This window comes from Perognathus longimembris, chromosome 23, assembly GCF_023159225.1.
Source record: "Perognathus longimembris pacificus isolate PPM17 chromosome 23, ASM2315922v1, whole genome shotgun sequence".
NCBI classification, from domain to species: domain Eukaryota; kingdom Metazoa; phylum Chordata; class Mammalia; order Rodentia; family Heteromyidae; genus Perognathus; species Perognathus longimembris.
In genome coordinates, this window is record NC_063183.1 from 10,429,028 (window position 1) to 10,449,154 (window position 20,127).

At 47.9% G+C, this 20,127-nt stretch overlaps 1 protein-coding gene across 2 annotated transcripts in view; it reads right to left on the reverse strand.

The window, feature by feature from the left end:
- Positions 1–632: 632 nt before the first annotated feature.
- Positions 633–20,127, reverse strand: part of Shisa9 (shisa family member 9) — a 191,826-nt gene continuing 172,331 nt past the window's right edge. The window contains exons 4-5 of one of the 2 annotated variants that reach the window (XM_048332580.1): positions 14,188–14,235; positions 633–1,018 (exon numbers count right to left, since the gene is read on the reverse strand). In XM_048332580.1, the coding sequence (XP_048188537.1) occupies positions 633–1,018; positions 14,188–14,235 (434 nt within the window). The remainder of the gene's footprint in view (positions 1,019–14,187; positions 14,236–20,127) is intronic. The other variant, XM_048332581.1, reaches the window with a different exon arrangement.

The following is a 20,127-nucleotide window of genomic DNA, read 5'->3' on the forward strand; positions in this document are numbered from 1 at the left end:
CTGTATTTTGGGGTCCACAGAACTTTGGGCGATTAGAAAATTTCTTAACCTGTGGACAAATTCTTCCCGGATACCTCTTCATCTGAAATGCATTTTTCTCTCATTTCAACCCTCATTCATCCTCCCAGAAAGACAGCATGTGGCCAACGGTATGTGTGCTCCAATGGACACAACTCTAAATTGTGCTACTTAATATCTATCTATCTATCTATCTCTATATATATATGTGTGTGGTTTTTATTTTTTTTTCTCATCATGGATTTCAGTTTCAAGTTAGGAGGAAAAGAAAACAAAAATCTCACCCCCACAGTTTGGGCACGTGACTTGGCCTCCATGGGCCCAACACTGAAAGAGCTGCAGGTGCCTCAGTTTCCCCTCAGCCATATTGCTGAAGGCGGGCCTGCGCTTTAGTCTCCCTCATCTGCCTGCCGGCACGAGTTAGGCAGGACACAGTAAAAGCCTGATTCTGCGTCACCGGTTAGGTTGGTGGTCGGTGCCGGTGGAGACTGAGTGTGGGATCGTATGGAGAGGAGGACAAGAAGGTTGTGGCTGGGGTGGGTTGTTTTTCTGTTGTTTGTTTTTTTGCCTCTCTCAGTGAAGTGTGGTCTCCAGGGTGCTCTCAGCAGTGAAGCTCAGACAGTCACTTCTGTTTTGCTGTTGGTGATGAAGTATGGCTGTGTGGGTGGGAAGGGCTGGGTGCGAGTTCCCAGGGGGTCGCTGGAGCCCGACTCAGCCGTGCCCAGCTTGCCCTTGTTACCATACGCCTGTCGGCGGAGAGACTGATCGTTGGGGTCCCAACTCTTAAAGTTGGCGGTGGTGGTGTTGTAGGCCAGAGGGTGTGGTGGCATCTTGTTGGCGCCGCGGGACTTCTGCCCATTCTGCTTGACGGGCCCATGCTCGGGGCTGAAGGCCCGGGGCTCATCCTCCACTCTTACGGGGTGCAGAGGTAGGTTCCCCTTGGCAGCCAGCTCCGCCAGGTGTCTCCGCTTGGAGTAGAAGTCGTCATTGACCTTGTCAGCTGTACAGCGGGTGGGCGGGATGGGTGGATGGAGAAGGGGAAGAGACAGCAGAGACAGGGAGCGAGAGGAGAAAGAAAGGAGAGAGAGAGAGAAAGAGAGAGAGAGAGTTAGGGATTGGCAAGTCAATCCAAGAACAGCATAAAAAGAAGCCAAAGGTCCACACGAGACACAAAGAGACGCTTCACCTGGAGGGAGACGGAGGCCCTTTCACAAACAAGAGCAGAAGCAGGAGGAGGACGGGGACACTCAAGGGGACCCCTAGCTCCTCCCACCACAGTCCTGGCTCCCCTTCTACCATCCTCTAACACTGCAGAGGTGCTTCTTCATTATGGAGAAAGTCCATCCTCACTGGAGAAAACAGCAAACATGCTGAGGAAGATTCACATGCACCACTACCATTCACCACAGCCAGTATCAACAGGTACATGTTATTTTCTTCTGGTCTCTTTCATAACAGAGAATTTAATTTGGGAAATTTTTAAAAATTGGTTTGTTTGGTTGCTTTTAATTTGATTTATTCTTTTTTTTTTTTTAGCCAGAAGAAGCAGACTCATGTTCAAATCCAAACTCGGCCACCTGCTAATGTTGTGTGCCTTAGGGTAGGTTTATGAAATGTTGACTCTTATTTCAGCTTCCAAGTAAGTACCTGCAATAAAAATGTTTATTTCCCCCACCACACACACAAATAAATGTATATATTCCATAAGGCCATTTGAAAGGTAAAGTAATTTGAGGTGTATGAAGTGCTTTAGATGTTTGTCATAATCACTATCACCATCTTTATGATGCTGTTTTCCTTCTTCCTAGGCTATCCTATCAAATATTTTCTATGTTGTTATAAAGTTACTAATAAGTAGGATTTTAAAACCCACATACTACCTCAGAGTAGGATTGTCAACATTAATCATTCCCCAAATGAGAGAACAAGATACAATATTTTGCTACCACAAATAAGGCTCCAATGAGAATCTCTTGCCTAAACTCACACAAAGCCTTCACACCGAGTAATGGGGCAGCTTTTAAGATCAGCCTCTTGAGCCCCATCTCACTAGAAGGAGGAGGACCAGGCCACCTCGTAGAACATGACAAAGCCACAGGTAAGCACCCATAGTTATCATAGCCAACAGCCTCCTAACTGCCATAAGTCCAGTGGGACCAGCCTGGATGCTATAGCCCATCAGGTGTGCTGCCCTCTGACCCAACACTCAGCCAGCCCTGCCCAAAGCACGCAAACCAGAGGAACTACTCGGCCGACCCAGAATCACCAGCCCAAGGAACAACCATTACGCAGACCCACCAAACATAGGGGTCATATGTTACACAGCTGTGGGTAGCCGATACCTGCCTGGCATTCACCAAATGCCCTTAGGTAGAAAGGAGCGCAGGAGTTTCAAGAAACTGGAAGCATTTCTGTGTGGCGGGGTGAAGAAAACCAGGGCCACTCTGTGCTCGCCCAGTGGCCTGTAGACAAGATCCTGTCATTCACGCCTGTCTTTTGTCTGACCGTCTCCCTCCAAAGGACTTGCTGGCGTTTTATAGGAGAGAAAGATAGGTACAGCTGTAGTGCCTGGGGCTTAGAGCAGGCCTCCAACAAGATGGTTCCAAGGTTATTCCAACATCTGAAGGTTCAGTAGATCCCTTGTCTGATGGATAATACAGTTTCCATGAAATCCCTTCTCCTCAGCACACACACGCGCACACACACACACACACACGCACACACACACACACACCACCCATTGCTACCCCAATGTGGACCCAGGCAAGGGAAAGAGAAAAAGGGTACCTGGCCCCTCTCTGCCTTCATGCACCGCATCCCTGTCTTTGTCTGTTAGAAAACACATTGCAAAACAACTAACGGATTCACCGACGTAGCTCCATTAATAAATGCATTAACCTAATCAGTGGGCAGATGGTTGACAAGCCAACCAGGAAACAGATGAGTGAGACTTTCAGCCATACCAGCCTTCTCCGGTTTGATTTTTCTTCATTTAGAAAAGAGAGGGAACGAGAGGAAATGTGGGGGGGAGGCAGAGGGAGGGGAGAAGGTGACTTTTTTCCAATAAGCCTAATTGCCTTGAAGGAGCCAGGGCTGTAAAATTAAACTGTATCTTCCTCCATCTGTCTCTCTCTTCATTAGCAGCAGACAACGTGCACAGGTGTGGGGCGGGACGGAGTCGCGCATCCGTGGCAATGGAGAGCCGTGAGTTTCCAAGTCAAGCTGCTGCGCGTCCCAGCGCCTCAGCGGGCGGCCTCCCACCTTCCTTCCTCCTTTGGGCTGAAGATGTCTCCAGAAGGCCTTCCCGTGGCTCACACTCAGCTGGTGACATTCTTGGTGATGTTCTCCAGTGATGGGACTCTTTCACTTAAGAACCTGATGTTGCTGGGTGCCGGTGGCCCATGCCTGTCATCCTAGCTCCTCAGGAGGCTGAGACCTGAGGGACTTCAATTCAAACCCATTCCAGGCAGGAAGGTCTGTGAGACTCTTTTATCTCCAATTAGCCTCCGAAAAGCCAGAAGTAGAGCGGTAGCTCAAGTGGTAGAACACTAGCCTTGAACAAAAAAGCTCAGGACAGAGCCCAGGCCCTGAGTTCGAGCCCCAGGACTGGCATACACACGCATGTACACGTGCATACATACACACACACACACACACACACACATCCTTAGAGTCTAGTGACGTCCTCTAACATATTAGAAATGGGTAGGGTGTCTCATTACCTGGCCATCTAGTCTGCACAACAAAAATAGGGGATCGGGGCTGGGGATATAGCCTAGTGGCAAGAGTGCCTGCCTCGGATACATGAGGCCCTAGGTTCGATTCCCCAGCACCACATATACAGAAAACGGCCAGAAGCGGCGCTGTGGCTCAAGTGGTAGAGTGCTAGCCTTGAGCAGGAAGAAGCCAGGGACAGTGCTCAGGCCCTGAGTCCAAGGCCCAGGACTGGCCAAAAAAAAAATAGGGGATTGAAGAACTGCCGCTTCGGTGAAGGATTTTCTCAGGCAGGTTTTCTCAGGCTTCATGCGGCTGCCTGGAAGTGTAATGAGGCTGGATATTTGCTAGCAGGCTCAGCTCAGAGGAGGTAGAACACAATCAGGTAAATGAGGCAGAGGGAGCTAACCCCACGACGTCACAGAAAGCTGTGCTGACACGGCCTCGCTCCTTGTTCCCCTTCTCTCATCAGTGGTACACTGAGTAAGTGTGCACAGTGGTGAAGTGATCCAAGTGTGCACTGGAGGCTAGGGTCTCTGCTAGGAATTTACACTGGGCACCACCACTCTTAATACTCTTGGAATGACCTTGCGGTCGATGTTCTTACTGGCTTCATGCTGGAAAGGAGAAGATGAAGGTTCCGGAGGTTTTGGAAACTCGGCGAGTGATGGAGCTGGGTTTGGACCCAGGACATCTGGCTTCTGTCCAAACGGTGCATGCTTCATCCGACTGTCTGCACCACAGAATGTGGGCGGTGCTGCTCTGTCGAGGATCAATTGACAGAGCCGCAGAGCCTTCAACGCCACTGGGTCGAGAATCCCACGGGTAAAACACTCTTAATGCTTCTTGCTCTCCACGACATAGATGGACACATGTGAGTAACTATCATATCCTCAAGAGAAAACGCCAACATCTCGTGGCCAGAAATTCAACGGTGCCCCAATACTCCCCCACCACACACACGCTCACAGACAAGACCAAACGCGGTCATTTTTTTTCTTCTTCTTCTTCAAAGTGAAACAAGATTTAAAAAGCTGGAGTAACTTGCAACTCTCCCTCCTGGCCAGGCTGTTATTCATCGAGCAACCTGTTGGCTACTTCATCACACGAGGCGTGATTTCCAGCATCTTCTCAGACACGCTGGACAACTCACAGATGGGAAGGAGGGCCTCTTATCCCAGATCTGGGCTGCACAAAAAGTGATATGCTTCTCCCCCTCCTCCCCTCCATAGAAGTGAGAAGAGACAAGGTTTCTTTCGTATCACTCCAGGCTGGGCATTCTGTGGGAACATTCCATGTCTTTTTCTCATTCAGTCCGTCTCCCGCACCAACAGGGTCAACAGAGCTTCTCCCACCACATTGTACCAACTCCGCCTAGAAGAGACTAATTATTCTAGTTATTCTCCAGTCACTTCCTGTGAGGATGCAGAGTCACACTGCGGATGTTGCACCCACACCAGGCTCTGAATGCCGTTACACAGCCCCTGCTCCTCCAGAGGTAAGGGATTTCCCAAAAGATCTACATGTAAGGAGAAGGAATGAGGAAATGGCGGTGCTGACAGCTTGTAGGACGCCGCGCGTCATGGGCATGAAGCAGAATTCGGAGCTTCTGATCCCAGTGACTTCCAATCACAGGCATAAAGCAGAATTCGGAGCTTCTGATCCCAGTGACTTCCAATCCTCCTCTAGTACATGGAGCAGAGAAGATAAACTTCGAGAGCAGATGGGCACATGTTTACACACAGAACCCTTCCCCATGAACAAGCTTAAGACAGCGAGCAAGTCACATCGATTCTCTCTTAAGCTTCACCTATAAAATCTAAAACGAAGCAGCGTTTTGATACAATGAAACGAATCTAAATGAAATCACAGAAGGCAATGGCACAGAGGAGGAGGGCCACAAGTATTTGGTGCCAATGTCATTGCCTGAGAGTAGGAAACTCAATAGATTGTAGCTGCTATTGTTGTCAATGTTAGAAAGCAAAAAGAATATTAAAAACAAAATGAGGATAATCAGATCTACTTGGCAGAGTGCCGTGGAGAAATGAATGAGACTAGGCAGGTAAAAGCTCCGTACATGATAAATGGTTCATATCAGGACTCCCTTAAATGTATAACCTCATCTGAACATTGCTGTAGGTGGCCACTTATCTGCCATACTTATCTCTTAGATCAGATATGTTCTTTCTCCTATCCCTTCCCCTGCCTTGAGTTCACATTCTTCCAGCTCCAAATTTGGTTTTCCAGCCTTCTTGAAAATCTCACCATCCCTTACTCGTGAAACGCCAACAGAGGGAGGCAAGACAATTCCCACCTCACCCGACTTTCTTGAAGAGAAAATCACCATTCCCTACCCTCGCTTCCCCCCGTGCCCCCCCCCCCAATTAGAAGGATGGGTACCAAGTGGATCTTAAGTGTTCACCTCAAAGTTCCTGCAGGGAAGGCCTGGACTCCAGCTGTGATGGTTCACCTCCATGGTTAAGGTGACTGGGTTGAGAGACACCTGTGAAATTTAGTAAAACACACTTCTGGATGCATCTGTGGGGATGTTTCCAGAGTTACTGAACAGGGAAAGACAGGCTCTGAATATGAGCACCACAGGCTGTGGGCCTAGATGTAATGAAAGGTGTAGGAGGAGAAAGCCTAACTACTACAGGCATAATCTCAGTCTCTCCCTCTCTATGTCTCTCTCTGTGTCTCTCTGTCTCTCCCTCTCTCTCTCCTTCATGGTCACCATGAACTTCTCTGCCCTGCCCTGCCCTGTCCTCCCCACCATGATATGCTTAAACTATGAGCCCAAATAAATCCTTCCTCTCGTTTTTTTCTCATTTTGTCCCCAGGACAAGTAGTCTCCCGCACTGGCCAATGGCACCTCCGGGAGATGCAGAAAGGTTAAGAGCTGACGCCCTGGTCGGGGGAAGTTGGTCTTGAGAGAATTGCCCTTGAGAGGCATTTTGGGATCTCAGCGGTTTCTCTCTTTCACCTCCAGCCACCATGATGTGTGCGGCTTTTCTCTACCACTCCCCGCCTCCCCTACATATCACGATGCCTGGCCCAAAGCAAGCGGCCATGAACTGAATGAAACCTCTGAGACCTGTGAGCCCAAGTTAAACCTTTCTTCTTGATTGTTTCCGACACAGTGTCACTCACAGTGAGAGAAAGCGGACTGTCACACTCTAATGACAACCAACTATCACCATGGTCGAAGCCGAAGACTAGAGGAGGAGCCTGGGTCCCTGAGCTGGGTCCCCATCAACCTGGCCCACTCCCCGGGAGTCTCACATGAGGGAGAAACCTATATTCTCCTGTTAAATTACTGTAGTGGTGGGGCCTTTGGGTTAAATGTCAGACAGTATTTACTTTGGCTTGGGAAGAAGTGGTTTCTGGGTCTCTGCTCTTTCTTTTTTTCTCCCTTCACAAGCTAAATTAAAAAGTAAAAGGGGGACAGTTCATACTGTGTATAAAACACGCAGGCATCTCGCCCTCTTCTTTTGAAATACATGCTATAAAGCTACACAGGTTCCTGAGGCTGTCTCAGCAGGCAGAAACAAGAAAGGCAGGAAGGAAGAGAAGAATAAGAAGAATACAAAAAAAAAAAAAAAAAAGCTCCCAAGCAGGCTGGAGAGGGCTAGGGAGGAAATGGGGAGGTGGGAAGCGTATCTTTGCTGTGAGTTGTCTCCGCTTCACCTCACGCGGGGCCTTGCGAGGAGAGGGCACTGCGTTTGAAGCCGGTCTTAACGAAGCTCCAGCCAGCCAGTGTTCCCGGGCTTCACTGGATCGTTCCTGAAGCATGTCCCTCTAAGAGAGGAGACCAGAAAGGAGTGCCCAAGAGCCTGGCCCTTGATTGTCTTCACTCCAAAGGCTCCTGACAAGAGGCTCTTGCCGCCTTTGCTGGGGTGATTTCTGGAAATGCCCCCGATGGGGCTTTGTACCAAAGCTTCCCTGGATGTGCCGTGAGCCGCCTTGGCTTCTGCGAGTCTCTTGCCGTTGCCAGTCCTGAAACCTCAGGTCCTTCATCTCTTCCTCGGCTTGAGCAGCTGCTGAGCCAAAGTGGACCGGCTCCTGCCCCAGACACAGCTGGCCACAGGGCCCAGGATGGAACATGTTTTCTTGCTGCCTTTCTATCTGCCCAGCATGGTAGCTCCCTTGAGATTCTTCTTTTCAGAAACTCGTGGTGTGGTTTGTCTTCTGCTCAACCTCTGTGCTGGTGAAACTTTATAACAAGCCAGTGGGTTTCCCTTTAAAGACAATCAATGAAGAGCAGGAACCTTGACTCCTAAACTCACCACTTTGCACATGACTCTATCTTCCTGGAGTCACCTCAAAGTAGCTGAGGATGAGACTGGGGGTTCTCTGGAAGTAGCGGCATGAGCCACTACTATGTCCTTCCCTGTGCCTTTCAAACTCCAGGAAAGAAAAAGGGGGCAGGGAAAGGAGCCCCTTGCTTCCCAACTGCTGGGTCTTGAGTGCTTCAGGAATAAGTACCGATGCTCGCAGACACAATGAAAGCAGAAGCTGGACGAAGAATTTCTTTTCCTGTACCTCAACCATCCCTGTTAGCTTGTGTCTAGCTTCTACTTGCTAAGGATGGAACTCACGGTGCAAGCTGGGTGAAGCCACCTTCCTCCTTCCAGCAAATACCAGCTTCGGGCCACCAGAACTTGCCAGCTCCCAGACAGATGGGTAAAGTCAGCTGACACCAGAGCCTCTCATTCTGAGCTCCATAAACTAGAAGCCATAAGATTCGAGGTTCTTGGTTACCCAGTATTATAGCAGGAGGTAATGTGTTGATGCAAATAGAAGAAGTCATTCACCTGCTTCCAGGTAGAGCCCTGGTTTGGATGGGCCCCACCCATCCACCATTCCTACCCCCTGTGGTCTAGACGGTCCAGAACCCCTCCACTTCACACTCCCCTCAACTCCCCTGTGACCACGGCAGCCCATTTCATTCCTCTTACCATGGCGATGTGTTCAGAGTTGGGCAATAGTCCCATCTTACACGAAGTGGCCGCTCTAGTCCCCATCATCTACCACGCCTGAGGACACCCAGAGAACATGAGCCACAGTGAATGGAGAGCACAGCTCTCCTGCTTTCCACCCGAGTGGAGTGTTCCTCCGTCCTCTCCAGAAGACAAGGGGATCTCTCACGAAGGTCACGCCTGACTCCCTGCCACAATTTGTTGACAAAAGGTAGATTCAGCACCTCTTCTGTGGACAGACCTGCAAGGTGGCTTTGGGAGGGATGGGGTGGGCAGGCTTTGCTTGCAAACTAGGGAGACGTTTATTGCGATCTTGATGCGATGGCATTTTCCGAAAACCAGGGAACCATCTCCGCTGGTTCATTTCATGCCCTGTGGGTTCCCAGAGAAGCTCATCGAAGCTCTAATGCTTGCATGTGCTTTCCAAAAGGGCTGAACTCAGGAGCAAGTGGGATTTGATTTTTATTAAAGGAAAAAAAAACCCACATCACCTCACTTCACCGCCCCACCCCTCCCTCCTCCTGCACTAGACTCTACTGCTTGCTACCAAAACCAATAACCCAAATCAGGAAATTGCAAAAAGCCAGAAAAATTTCGTGAGCTGCACGCTTAAGGCTGCCTTTGGGTGAGCAATTTCCCCAGGACAGGCTGGGGGGAAATGTTTGCAGTTCAATGGAGCCATAGCCCAATTACACATTCCTTCCCTCTAGTCTTGGGCCTCCTGTAGTATCTTCTGGGTCCTAAGAATTCTCACTGGGATGTCTCTGTTTCTTTAGAAGAACAAATGAACTAGGAGTTGTTGAAGCCATTTTACCTCCATGACCTCAGTTTTTTTTTTTTAATTTTTATTTTTTACTTTTTGGCTGTCCTGGGGTTTGAACACAGGACTTCGTTCTTGCAAGGCAAGTGCTCTGCCACTTGAACCACATCTTCTGTCCCTTTGGCTTTTAGTTTATGTTTGTGCCTCATTTTTTTTTCAGTCTGGACCAGCCTTAGAATATGATCTGCCGAGTAGCTGCGATGACAGTCATAATAAGCTACCTTGCACAGCCTAAATGTCTTTCTAAAAGCAGCTGAGGAGCAAGATGGAGCCTGTATTATAAGCCTACATTCCAAAAGTTAACTCCATGGTTCATGCCTTTTTGTGTGCATTTGTGCCAGGACTGGGACTATTTGAATCCAGGGCCTAGGCACCATCCCTTAGCTATTTCACTCAAGACTAACACTCTAAGCACTTGAGCCACAACACCATTTCCACCTTTTTTTTTTTTATTTTTACTGGTTAATTGGAGATAAGAGTCTCATGGATTTGTCTGCCCTGGCTGGCTTCAAATCACAATCCTCTGATGTCTGCCTCCTGAGTAGCTAGGAGTATAGGCATGAGCCACTGGTGCCTGGAAGTTCATGCCTTTCTAAATTCTTCTAGAATTTTGGCCCGAGAAGCCCATAATTCAAACTCTCTTTTTAAAAAGATGCCCAGATAATATCATTTTTCCCCATGTGACAGGTGAAGAAATATAGGACTGGAGATTCTGGAAAATTCAACTGTCAAGTCACTCTGCCATTGCTAATAACAGGTAGAGTGGAAAATCAAATCTAAGACCATTGCTTTTCTGAAGATCTTATTTTCCAGGTATGGCCCAGCTCAAACTACCACTAGGAAACAGTTTTATTTCAGCAAACATTTAAAAAATATCATGTTGGAAAAAAAATATACTGGCATGTGAAATATTGGTGTTCTAGGACAAAGCATGTTTGCATATGGTTGGGTCTTAGCAAAAGGCAGGTGTAAACTTAAGTGGACCTAAGAGCCATTCAAGAGGAAGGCTGAGTCCAGGCCCTGAGGATAAAGTAGGTAGGCCCAGGGCTTACATTTTTACCCAGCATCTACAGTGATTTTTTTTTTAATTGTCAGTTGTGGGGCTTGAACTCTGGGCCTGGGCCTGGGCCTTGCTCTCAGTACTGTCCTGAACACAGTAATAACTCTTAGAACTCACCCACCCACACCCCTCCTCCATGGGGAGTGGCTAGTCTGATCACCTCTATTTCAACAAGGGCAGAGATGGAAGTTCAGAGGAGGCGAGTGGCTAGGCAGGGACACGTGTATGACTTGAGTCCAGTCAGAACCAGAGACCTTTAACTTGCAGCCTGGAGCAAGTTCACTCCAATACCTTCTCTTCGTGTCACGAAATAAAGAGATTGACTAGAACATCTTTCACCTTGATTATAACTGTCCGCTGGGCTGGAAAAGTGGTGTCTTCCCGGAATGGAGTTTTGATAAACAAGTTGAGCCCAGAAGGTTCCCAGGGCTGGACATGGGTGGATCATCCGCTGTAGCCACTAGGGGGCGACATCCATGACAGCGGCGCAGAGACAAAGAGGGAACCCCAGCGATGCTTGCCAATTCCCAAGCAAAGTCACAGGCAACAGGGGCGGCAGCGAGAAACTCCTTCCTATCTCAGGGGACCTGTTCTTACATCTCTCTTTTCTTATTTAAACTCCCCGAGCAGCGCATCCCGTGGCACTGGATATGATGATCTTCACTGATCTGATGTCAAAAAGCACTTAGGAAGTGAAGGGTTAAACCGTTGTTATGACCAACCTTGGGATTTTCCTCCCCTCCCCCCTCCAAGCTTGGAGATGTTGTAAAATAATATCAGTAACTTCCCTGCACTGGGCTTGCCAGTTCCTCACATGCTTGTTGCTGTGGCCCATGTTTTAAGCATGACTTTATCTTCACCACCATAGGCCATATGATGTCCCCTTTGCACAGGTCAGAATACAGTTGCTGCTTGAGAGAGATGGGATGATTTGCTGGAGGTCATGAGATTAAGCAAACCTGGGGTGGGGAGGGAGGGGGCAGGCAGCATGATCTATGGGAATCCAAGTTCATCACACCCAGCTTCTCTCTCCCTTTGAAGGATATGCTAGAAGGGCAGCTGGAGAGGGAGGGGGAGCGCGGAGGGAAGTCGGGGGATGGGACATGGCTTAAATGGTAAAACACCTGCTTAGCAAGTGTGGAGGCCCTAATGCCAAGGGAGGGGGGGGGAGGAGGAGGAGAAGGAGGAGGAGGAGGAGGAGGAGGAGGAGGGGGGGGGGAGGAGGGGGGGAGGAGGGGAAGGAGGAGGAGGAGGAGGCCACAATATGATATGAGGAGGGGGAGATAAGCCCCTAGCCTCATCTCCATGGTCCCATATACCAGTGGTGGGGGAACACCTGGCCTGCAGGGCCACACGAGACTTCCCAAATCATTCCGTGCATTACAGGGGAGAGCTACATGTGCCTTGTGGGCAGCCTGTGGCCTGTCCACCTGGACTGGACCATTTTATGTGGACCGTGAATGAGATCATAAATATCCAAATGGTCCCTCAGCGGAATAAAGGTTCCCACCCCTGATGGATCTGAAAGCTGAATGGAAAACACTAGAACAGAGACCAATGCCCAACCCCACACCCCCAAGGAACTTGTGCTTAGCCCTCTTTGAAACTGCTCTGCCCCCCCCCCAATTTACTTTAAAGGTAAATTTAGCAGAATGGATGGAATTCTATTCTTTTGGCTACAAAAATAAATAAAAGAATAGCATCCAACCCATGCTTTTGGCCTGTCCTGAACTATTTTCTGAATATATCAGACAATAACCAGGCTAGCATAAGGGCAGGTATGATGTAGACCGGTCTAATGGCTATCATGGGATCCCAACGACTTTGCTTTTCACAGGGGAAAAGCAGTAAGGGGGAGGGGGAGGCTTATGCTTCTCAAATTAATGGGTCTGTCATGTTCCAAATTGTTTGCATTTCTAAAAATGGACTCTGACATGTGAGTCATTATTATCTAATACAAGACACCCCCCAAAGAAACCCCTCTGTGTCTCTCAAGGCAATCACTGGCCAGTTAGGCAGGGGTTTCTTGTTACATGCAAGACTCTCTTTCCCAGTGTGGGACTTTGGTGGCCCCCTCCCCAAACCCAGATATTTTTGAGCCCCTGGAGGCCTGGTCAAAGCTTAAGCTTCAGAAAGAGGACCTCGCATCCTCAAGCAATGGGCTAAGCCTCCTATTCTCTACCCTGGTGGGTTTTACAGAGTGGTACCCCAGCTAGCAGTATTGGTGTCCCCTTGGACCCCGGTAAGTCATCCAAGTCCTGGGGCTGTACCCAATGCCTGGTGAATCGGAAACTCTGCAATTTGGCCAAATCATCTGTCTCGTAATAACTTTCTGGATGAAGATCTATGTTGGGAGGCTCAAAGGAGAGAACCCCAGGTCCAATGGTCCCTGCTCCCATCACACCCTCAGTCACCCCCACTCCATTTTCTGCTCTCCATCCTCCACGAACACTAGGCAGGCCCACAAACACTTGTCTGCAAGAGGCATCTCATGAATGTCTCTACCCCCAGCCCCCGTGGCCCAGTATCCGCCCCCCCCACCGGAAGTCAGAATACTCTTTGGTCATGGTCATGATGGTAGCTTGTCTACAGGCCCCTTAGTTCAAGGGGATGAAGAGTTCTACCTCTGTCTGCTTGGGGGAGCTATTTCCAGCCCAGCAGAAGGATCAATGAGAACCATGTTTCTGGTGCATTCTTAAAAGAACTTATCCTATCACCGCGACAGTGGGGAACAGTTGAGCCATTCAAGTCCGATGGATGTGGGTTCAACGAATGGTCGCTCTACCCCTGCTCTACCCTGAGCAGTTCAATGACTTTAGACAGGCATGAACTTCCACACCCATGACCTCATCTCTAAATGGGAATGACAACGCCTAAGTAGCCAAGCTACTGGGGAATTAGTGATAAATGGATGTGAAGGGCCATTACTCTGGCACAGAGGAAGAAATTAACACATTAATTGAAGCAACCACCTGGCCTAAGACACCCGGCTAGCTAACTGACCCACTCAAGTCAACCGGTAACTTCATCTTGCTGCTCACTCGGCTAAGCTGAAAACAGCTCTGCCTCGCCATTCTGACTCCACGTCAACCAATTGATTGCATTTATTTCTCCATCAGAAGTTGTGTTCTTTCCCTGAATTAATGTTGTTTGTGCGTGTACACACATGCACACGCACACACATGCACACGCACACACATGCACCATTTTGCCTTTGGAGTTTCCTGAGAGGAGAAAAATAATAACAATCTCTGGAGGCCTTACCTGGAATGGTTTCTGATAGATGAATTCTCCTTCAGGCAACAAATATTGGCAAGCAAGGGGCAACACATTGTCCAACAACTGCTTTGAGGACAGACACAACACACCCAGACCCACAAGTGCACACGCCTGTGCATACCCCCCTACGCAACACCTACACGCTCGAACTTAAGACGGACTTGAACATCCCACACATGCGTGTGCACACACCACCACCACCATACACACACACATGCATCAGATCACACACAGACACCAGGGCTCTCTGGCCTTCATTGTTTAGTGTCACATTAGACAACACCTGGACAAAAGAACCAGAAAAGGCCAGACGGTACCTTTTGGCAACGTTAGTGTCGACACCGCCCAGTCACCATCAGAATTGCCTAAAAGAACAACAATCGAGAGATGCTAATCTGTTTGCAGTGCCCTCAGACTTCCACGTTCCTGTCTGACTCAGCTTCAGCCTCCAGGGGGACGGGGCCTCGGGGACCCAGGGACAGTGGACATAAAACTACATGAATAAGACCATGTGCTATAATATGCAGAAGCTCTACCATGTTAAGAAGATCAGAGACGGTACTCTGAACAGGCCTAGAAGTGTGTGCTTAATCCGAGATGGAAAGTGGCTAAGCAGCAACTCTGGTTGTGCAATGTCCAGAAGAAAGGAGAGTCAGAGCTAGCTCAGGTTATTCCACCCAATGCCTGCGCCCTGAGGTCCAGATGTAAAGTTCTATTCTGCTTTACTTGAATCCCATTCCAGAAAGGGGCCGACTTTCCCAGATCCCAGCTCTACATTCAGGATTGGGACCACTGTCCTCCTGGCTGTCACTTCTGAATGTGGGATGCCATGGAACCTGCTCAACCATGGTGCCCAGCACAAAGCCTCTGTTTAAAGAAAAAAAAAAAACACTCAGGGTAGGAAGGAACTCAATTTTCTCCAAAGAGTCACTCTTTCTAAACAAGAATGCAATTCCCCTCAACATGGAATTATGTGAGAATCCATTGTGAGTTATACAATGCTTTAGGGAACAGATGTGTGTCTGAAATGCTTTTGTTCTAAGTCAGTGTCTTCCCATTGTATTCCCTTTCAGATGTAACTGAGACCTGGAAGATTCTCATAGTATTATCCGAATCCCAATGTGACCCTGGATACAAAGTAAAGGAAGATGAGGAGGGCCGGGAGCCCACTGCATCCCTTTCCTCAACGATCCTCTTTACATAAAATTGGGTTTTACCTAACTGAACTATGGGGCAACTCCACCCACAAAGGCCTCTCCCTATTGGCTAGATGCCTGACCAATCAGCAAGTGCTTACTAGCCAGCCTCTTTTCTTGACTTAGGAGTCTATCTGGGAGTCTAGAGGACCAAGTCCTCAGTACTTTCTTCACAATTTCCCTGAGATGATTATCAGGCTACCAGCTGAGAGGAGATGCAGGGAACAGTCTGTGATCTGAATGATTACAGGGCACAGATACAGCTCCATCTAAACCGTTCTGGTTGGCCTCCCCAGCCATGCCAAAGGACACCCAAATTGCCACATTGTGCCCTTGCAGGATCTAAACTCCATACCCTCTTCACTCAGAGTGGGCATGGGAGTGACAGGAGAAGGGTGAGGAAGTTAGAATTAAGTGGGCCCTGACTGGTAATGACTGTTTCTTCTTCCTGTGAGCCAAGGCCAGCTGGAAATAGCGAGAGAGCCACAGATTTTCCTTGCGCATGAAGCTGACGGGTCCCACCCCAGGGCCAATCCAGCACCATCATGTGCCTTGAAGGCAGGCACTTCTGTTCTGACTAGCTAAAGCAAGGCTGGCAAGCTTTCCTTCACACCTCCATTGAATTTTTTTTTAAAAGGTCACTTTGTAAAATGGCACATGGGCTACAACACATATGCTCACACCTCTCTGTTCTACTTCATGATACTCATAGACATGAGATAAATACTTTTGGATGGGGGGGAAGCTCACTCAGATGGGATTGGGATGAACCCAAGATATAGAAAAGATAAAGGCTACAAGGGACCGTTCAATAGGATGAGTTCTTAATGGGGACAGTGGTTACTCACTCCCGTGTGAGCATCTTTTGAAAACCACACTATTATAAGAGGACGATCTGCGTATTTCCCTGTAAATTAGGATATCCTAAATCTGCCATACCTTGGTTAATCTTCAACAAAGAGAAGCAGTTAACTACCTCAGTTAATTGTCTTGCCCAAAATTGGGGGGTCCATGTGAGTATTTTATAAAGGGGGGGGGGCTTCCCTAATAGATCTTCTGCCTACTTGTAATACTTGGGAATTGCAGAACTTTCTCTACAGAAGAAAAAGAATCATTTCATGGCAGAAACAGGATTTTCTGAGTAAGGGAGTCTTGAATATGAGCCCAAATACTTAAACCACACTGAGCCTCAGTTTCCCAATCTACAAGGCACAGGGCTAAGGCCTTCCTCAAAGTGTGCTGTGTGGGAATTCCATTATCTTAGACTTCGTTCTGCCCTCACTTTTATTTAAACGAGCAGTGATCAATCTATGGCTGAAAACCCCATGCCTTGCTTCTGGCTTGCTACAGCAAGGGCAAGGAAGGGATGTCTGCCACATTAGAGTTATTGTTACTGAGGGTTTTTTTTTTAATGCTATTGGAGAAATGTAACAAGATTCTGGCAGAACAGTCAATCATCTGTCAAATTGCAAAACAGAAAATATTTTCTTAAAATAAGATTCAGTTTTTTTAATTAAAAACCACGAAGGCACACAGCCCTCCATTAGCTATGTACAGATGCCAATCCATTCTCTCTCTTCCTTATACTGAATGACCAGGACTGAGGTCAGAAATCTCCCTCAGCCTCAGAGCTCAGCGCTCAGAAACCTAGAGGGGGAAAAAAATAACCAGACAAGAAACTGACAGGAGATGAGCATTAATGTGTAGGCAACTTCCTGCTTCCAACATCTACCAGAAAAGTGTAGACTTTTTTAATATATATTTTTATTTTTTTTTCTTTTTCCTGGTCTTAGAGGCCTGGACCATGGAGTTACCTTGATGGGTCTATTTTCACAAATACTTCTATCTTGTGAACACTGACCTATGAAAATCCACAGGCCATATTGCCAGCATCACTGACCATCCAACGGGCAGGACCGTCCAGGGGATGTCCTCTCTAAACCTGACAAAGGTCAATTTGCATGAACCAACAAAGTCTAAGACAAAAATGGGATAGTAAGGAAGGCAGGTGGGGAGGATTCACCTTCAAAATGCCCTCCCATGGAAGACTGATGGATAGAGGAGATGGGTTTTGTGGTCCACGGCAATGCTAAAAGAGATACAAGTGGTGTTGTATAATCCTGTAGTTTGAAAGTGAGACTAGGGATTGCATTGGGGAACCCAATCGCTCAGCTTCCTCACTTTTCCACATGAGAAACTTGAAATCCTAAGTCCTGAGTGGTTAGTGCTTCATCAGCTAGCTCGGTAAGAGCTGCAGCCCGAGCCAGTATGGAGCCTCCCACTGTCTGTCCAATGTTCAGGGCATTGACCCTCATGAGAGAAATCAGCTTTTCCAGCCTCATTTCTGACCTGGCAGTGAGCCTTATCAGTTGTCCAACCCTCCCCATCCCCTATTCACTGGATAAAAACTTGCAGAAAAGGATGCAAACCATTTTTTTTAAAACAACTTTTCTCCTGGGTGGTAATGATTCCACTAATGAAGTATATTTCATCATTCACACCACAATCACATTATGCCTTCACAAAGAAGTCTTGAAAGAACATTTATTAGGGGATTTGTGGTTCACAGATGCGGGCAGATGCTAGATTCTGAATAACCTCTAGTTCCTGGAAACATAAAGACCCTTGTGATTCTATTAAAGTCCCAGGCACTCCCCAAGAATCTAAAGGAAGAATTTTTTAAAAAAGAAGAAGAGGGGTTCATCAACCACATCTAGGAACGAGGAGGACTCCCCAAGAGAGCCCCTTCTGTTTTCAGTCCCCAGCTATTGCTTCTTGTCAAAGACAAGTTAATTCATCCAAGAAACGTTTCAGAACTCTTGATTTGCAGGGGGAAAAGGCTACACAAAGAACACCAAGTGTATTCTCATTCTGCAAAATTTAATTCCAGATGTTTGTGGTCCAACACAGCCCTATGCAGAAATCCTGGAGAAAATTCAAGGAGCTGGATGGAAAAATATCCATTCCTTATTGATCCAAAGAAAAGCATGTTGGGAAGAAGAGACAGGCTGTGTGGAAGCAATGAGTTGTATAAGACAGTGAGATCCATTCCGAGAGAAAAGTATGTCTGGGATAATTCTTTTTTTTTTTTAATTTTTAATACCTAAAGAAGAAGATGCCATTTGTCACTGAGCAGCAGTGCTCAGAAAGGGAGGCAGGCCAGCAAATCACATCTGAAGGCTCCAACAGTTCCCTCAGTGGTGAGGATGTCCTAATTTTTACTCTCCTGGGCAACTGTCCTTGACCCTTCTAGGAACATCTGAGTATGTCTGAGCATCCTTAGCATGCAGACGCTCAGCAAACACACAGAACAGATGAGGCAGTTCTCGGAGGTAATGAGGGCGGACTTGGGTGTAGGAAATGAAGCCTGGGAGTTGAGTACAACTAGGCGGAAAGACCTTACGGAGATACAGGCTTTGGGAAGCCCAAGTCCATCTTATACCACATGTGACCTTGTTGTAACCTTGGTGTCCTACATTTGGCTCAACCTCTCTTTCGATGATTCCATCTGGGGTTACTGAGGAACCCAGGGAGCATGAGTGTGCAAAGAAAACTCCTAGCATAAACACTTCCTAATGACCTAGTCCGTGCCTGTCTCCGTGCAAAACCCCCAGTAGAATTCTCCTGTGAACCTCACTGATGTTGTCAGTCATGGACAGATAGACAGTGCAAGCACCATGGACACATGGTAGTGTCTACACTTGATGTTCTGCCATTAAGTTGATAAGGGAATCGGAATGGTCTGATTGATTCTTTTTTTTTTTTTTTTTTTTTTTGGCCAGTCCTGGGCCTTGGACTCAGGGCCTGAGCACTGTCCCTGGCTTCTTCCCGCTCAAGGCTAGCACTCTGCCACTTGAGCCACAGCGCCACTTCTGGCCATTTTCTGTATATGTGGTGCTGGGGAATCGAACCTAGGGCCTCGTGTATCCGAGGCAGGCACTCTTGCCACTAGGCCATATCCCCAGCCCGGTCTGATTGATTCTGATGGAATCAATCCCTATTCCATCCAATTTCTAATGAGGGGCTATGCAGTAGGGGAGAGGTAGGGACCTGGGGGGAGGAAAAAATGATGAGTAATTGAGAAGAAAAGAAAGCGTGTGGTCAGTGGGGTTCTCTGGACATCTCCAAAGCAGGTCCAGGATCCAGTAGAGTGTGGGAAATAAATCAGTTAGTCACATCGATAGCTAGAGAATGGGAGGGCCTCCACAGATAGAAGGAGAATTTCCTCATTACTCTGAGGTTCCTGACAGCCAAGGGCTGTAGAGCCGGAAGGAGAAGACTGGCAGGAGATCTGAGTGCTCAGTGAAGATGGCAGCTCAGAGGACTTGTCCACGGAGCAAAGGAGACAGTGAGACTCTGCTAAGGGAAGGTAGAGAACACATGTTGAAAGAATAGCTCTGCCAGACCATGGTATAAAATAATATTTTTATGGGAAAATGTATGCCCACGTTATAGAAGACTGGGGACAGAGGAAAAGTTAAGTGTTACCCACAGTAACACAAAAGTGGTAGAGCCCAGATTTGAACCTCTATTGGTGGTTAAGTGAAAAGGCTGACTTGAAGACCTCTCCTCTGGGACAGGAGGACACTAAGAGAAGAGAGAGGCATTTCCTCCTGCATTAGAAATGCAAAAGAATGGAGACAATAGGAAGGAACTAGGAAGAAGAAGTTCAGAAAGCCCCGGTGCTGGAATCTGGTTTTCCTGGATGTTAGGCAGATTGAAAGGCTGAAATTGGCCATTCTCAGCTCTCGCTTCATGTGAGAAACATCTAGAGAGCTTGTGAGAACTGCCCAGGTCTCAACCCCATCCTCTGCTAGTTCAACTGAACTCTCTGTTCTGGGTGGGACCAGGGTACGGGCATCTTCACTTGCCCTGTGCCTGAGTCCAGCGGTGGGACCCACACTGAAGACCACCAGGATTCATGCACCGTGAACTTGTCTGTGGTTGGGGTTCAGTGTTCAGTTCACAGTGTATAAAGGCTCAATCACTGTCACGGTTGCTGTGGGATGAGTGGGAGATGGAATGGGGAAAATCAGAGCAGTGACAGGGCCACTGCATTAA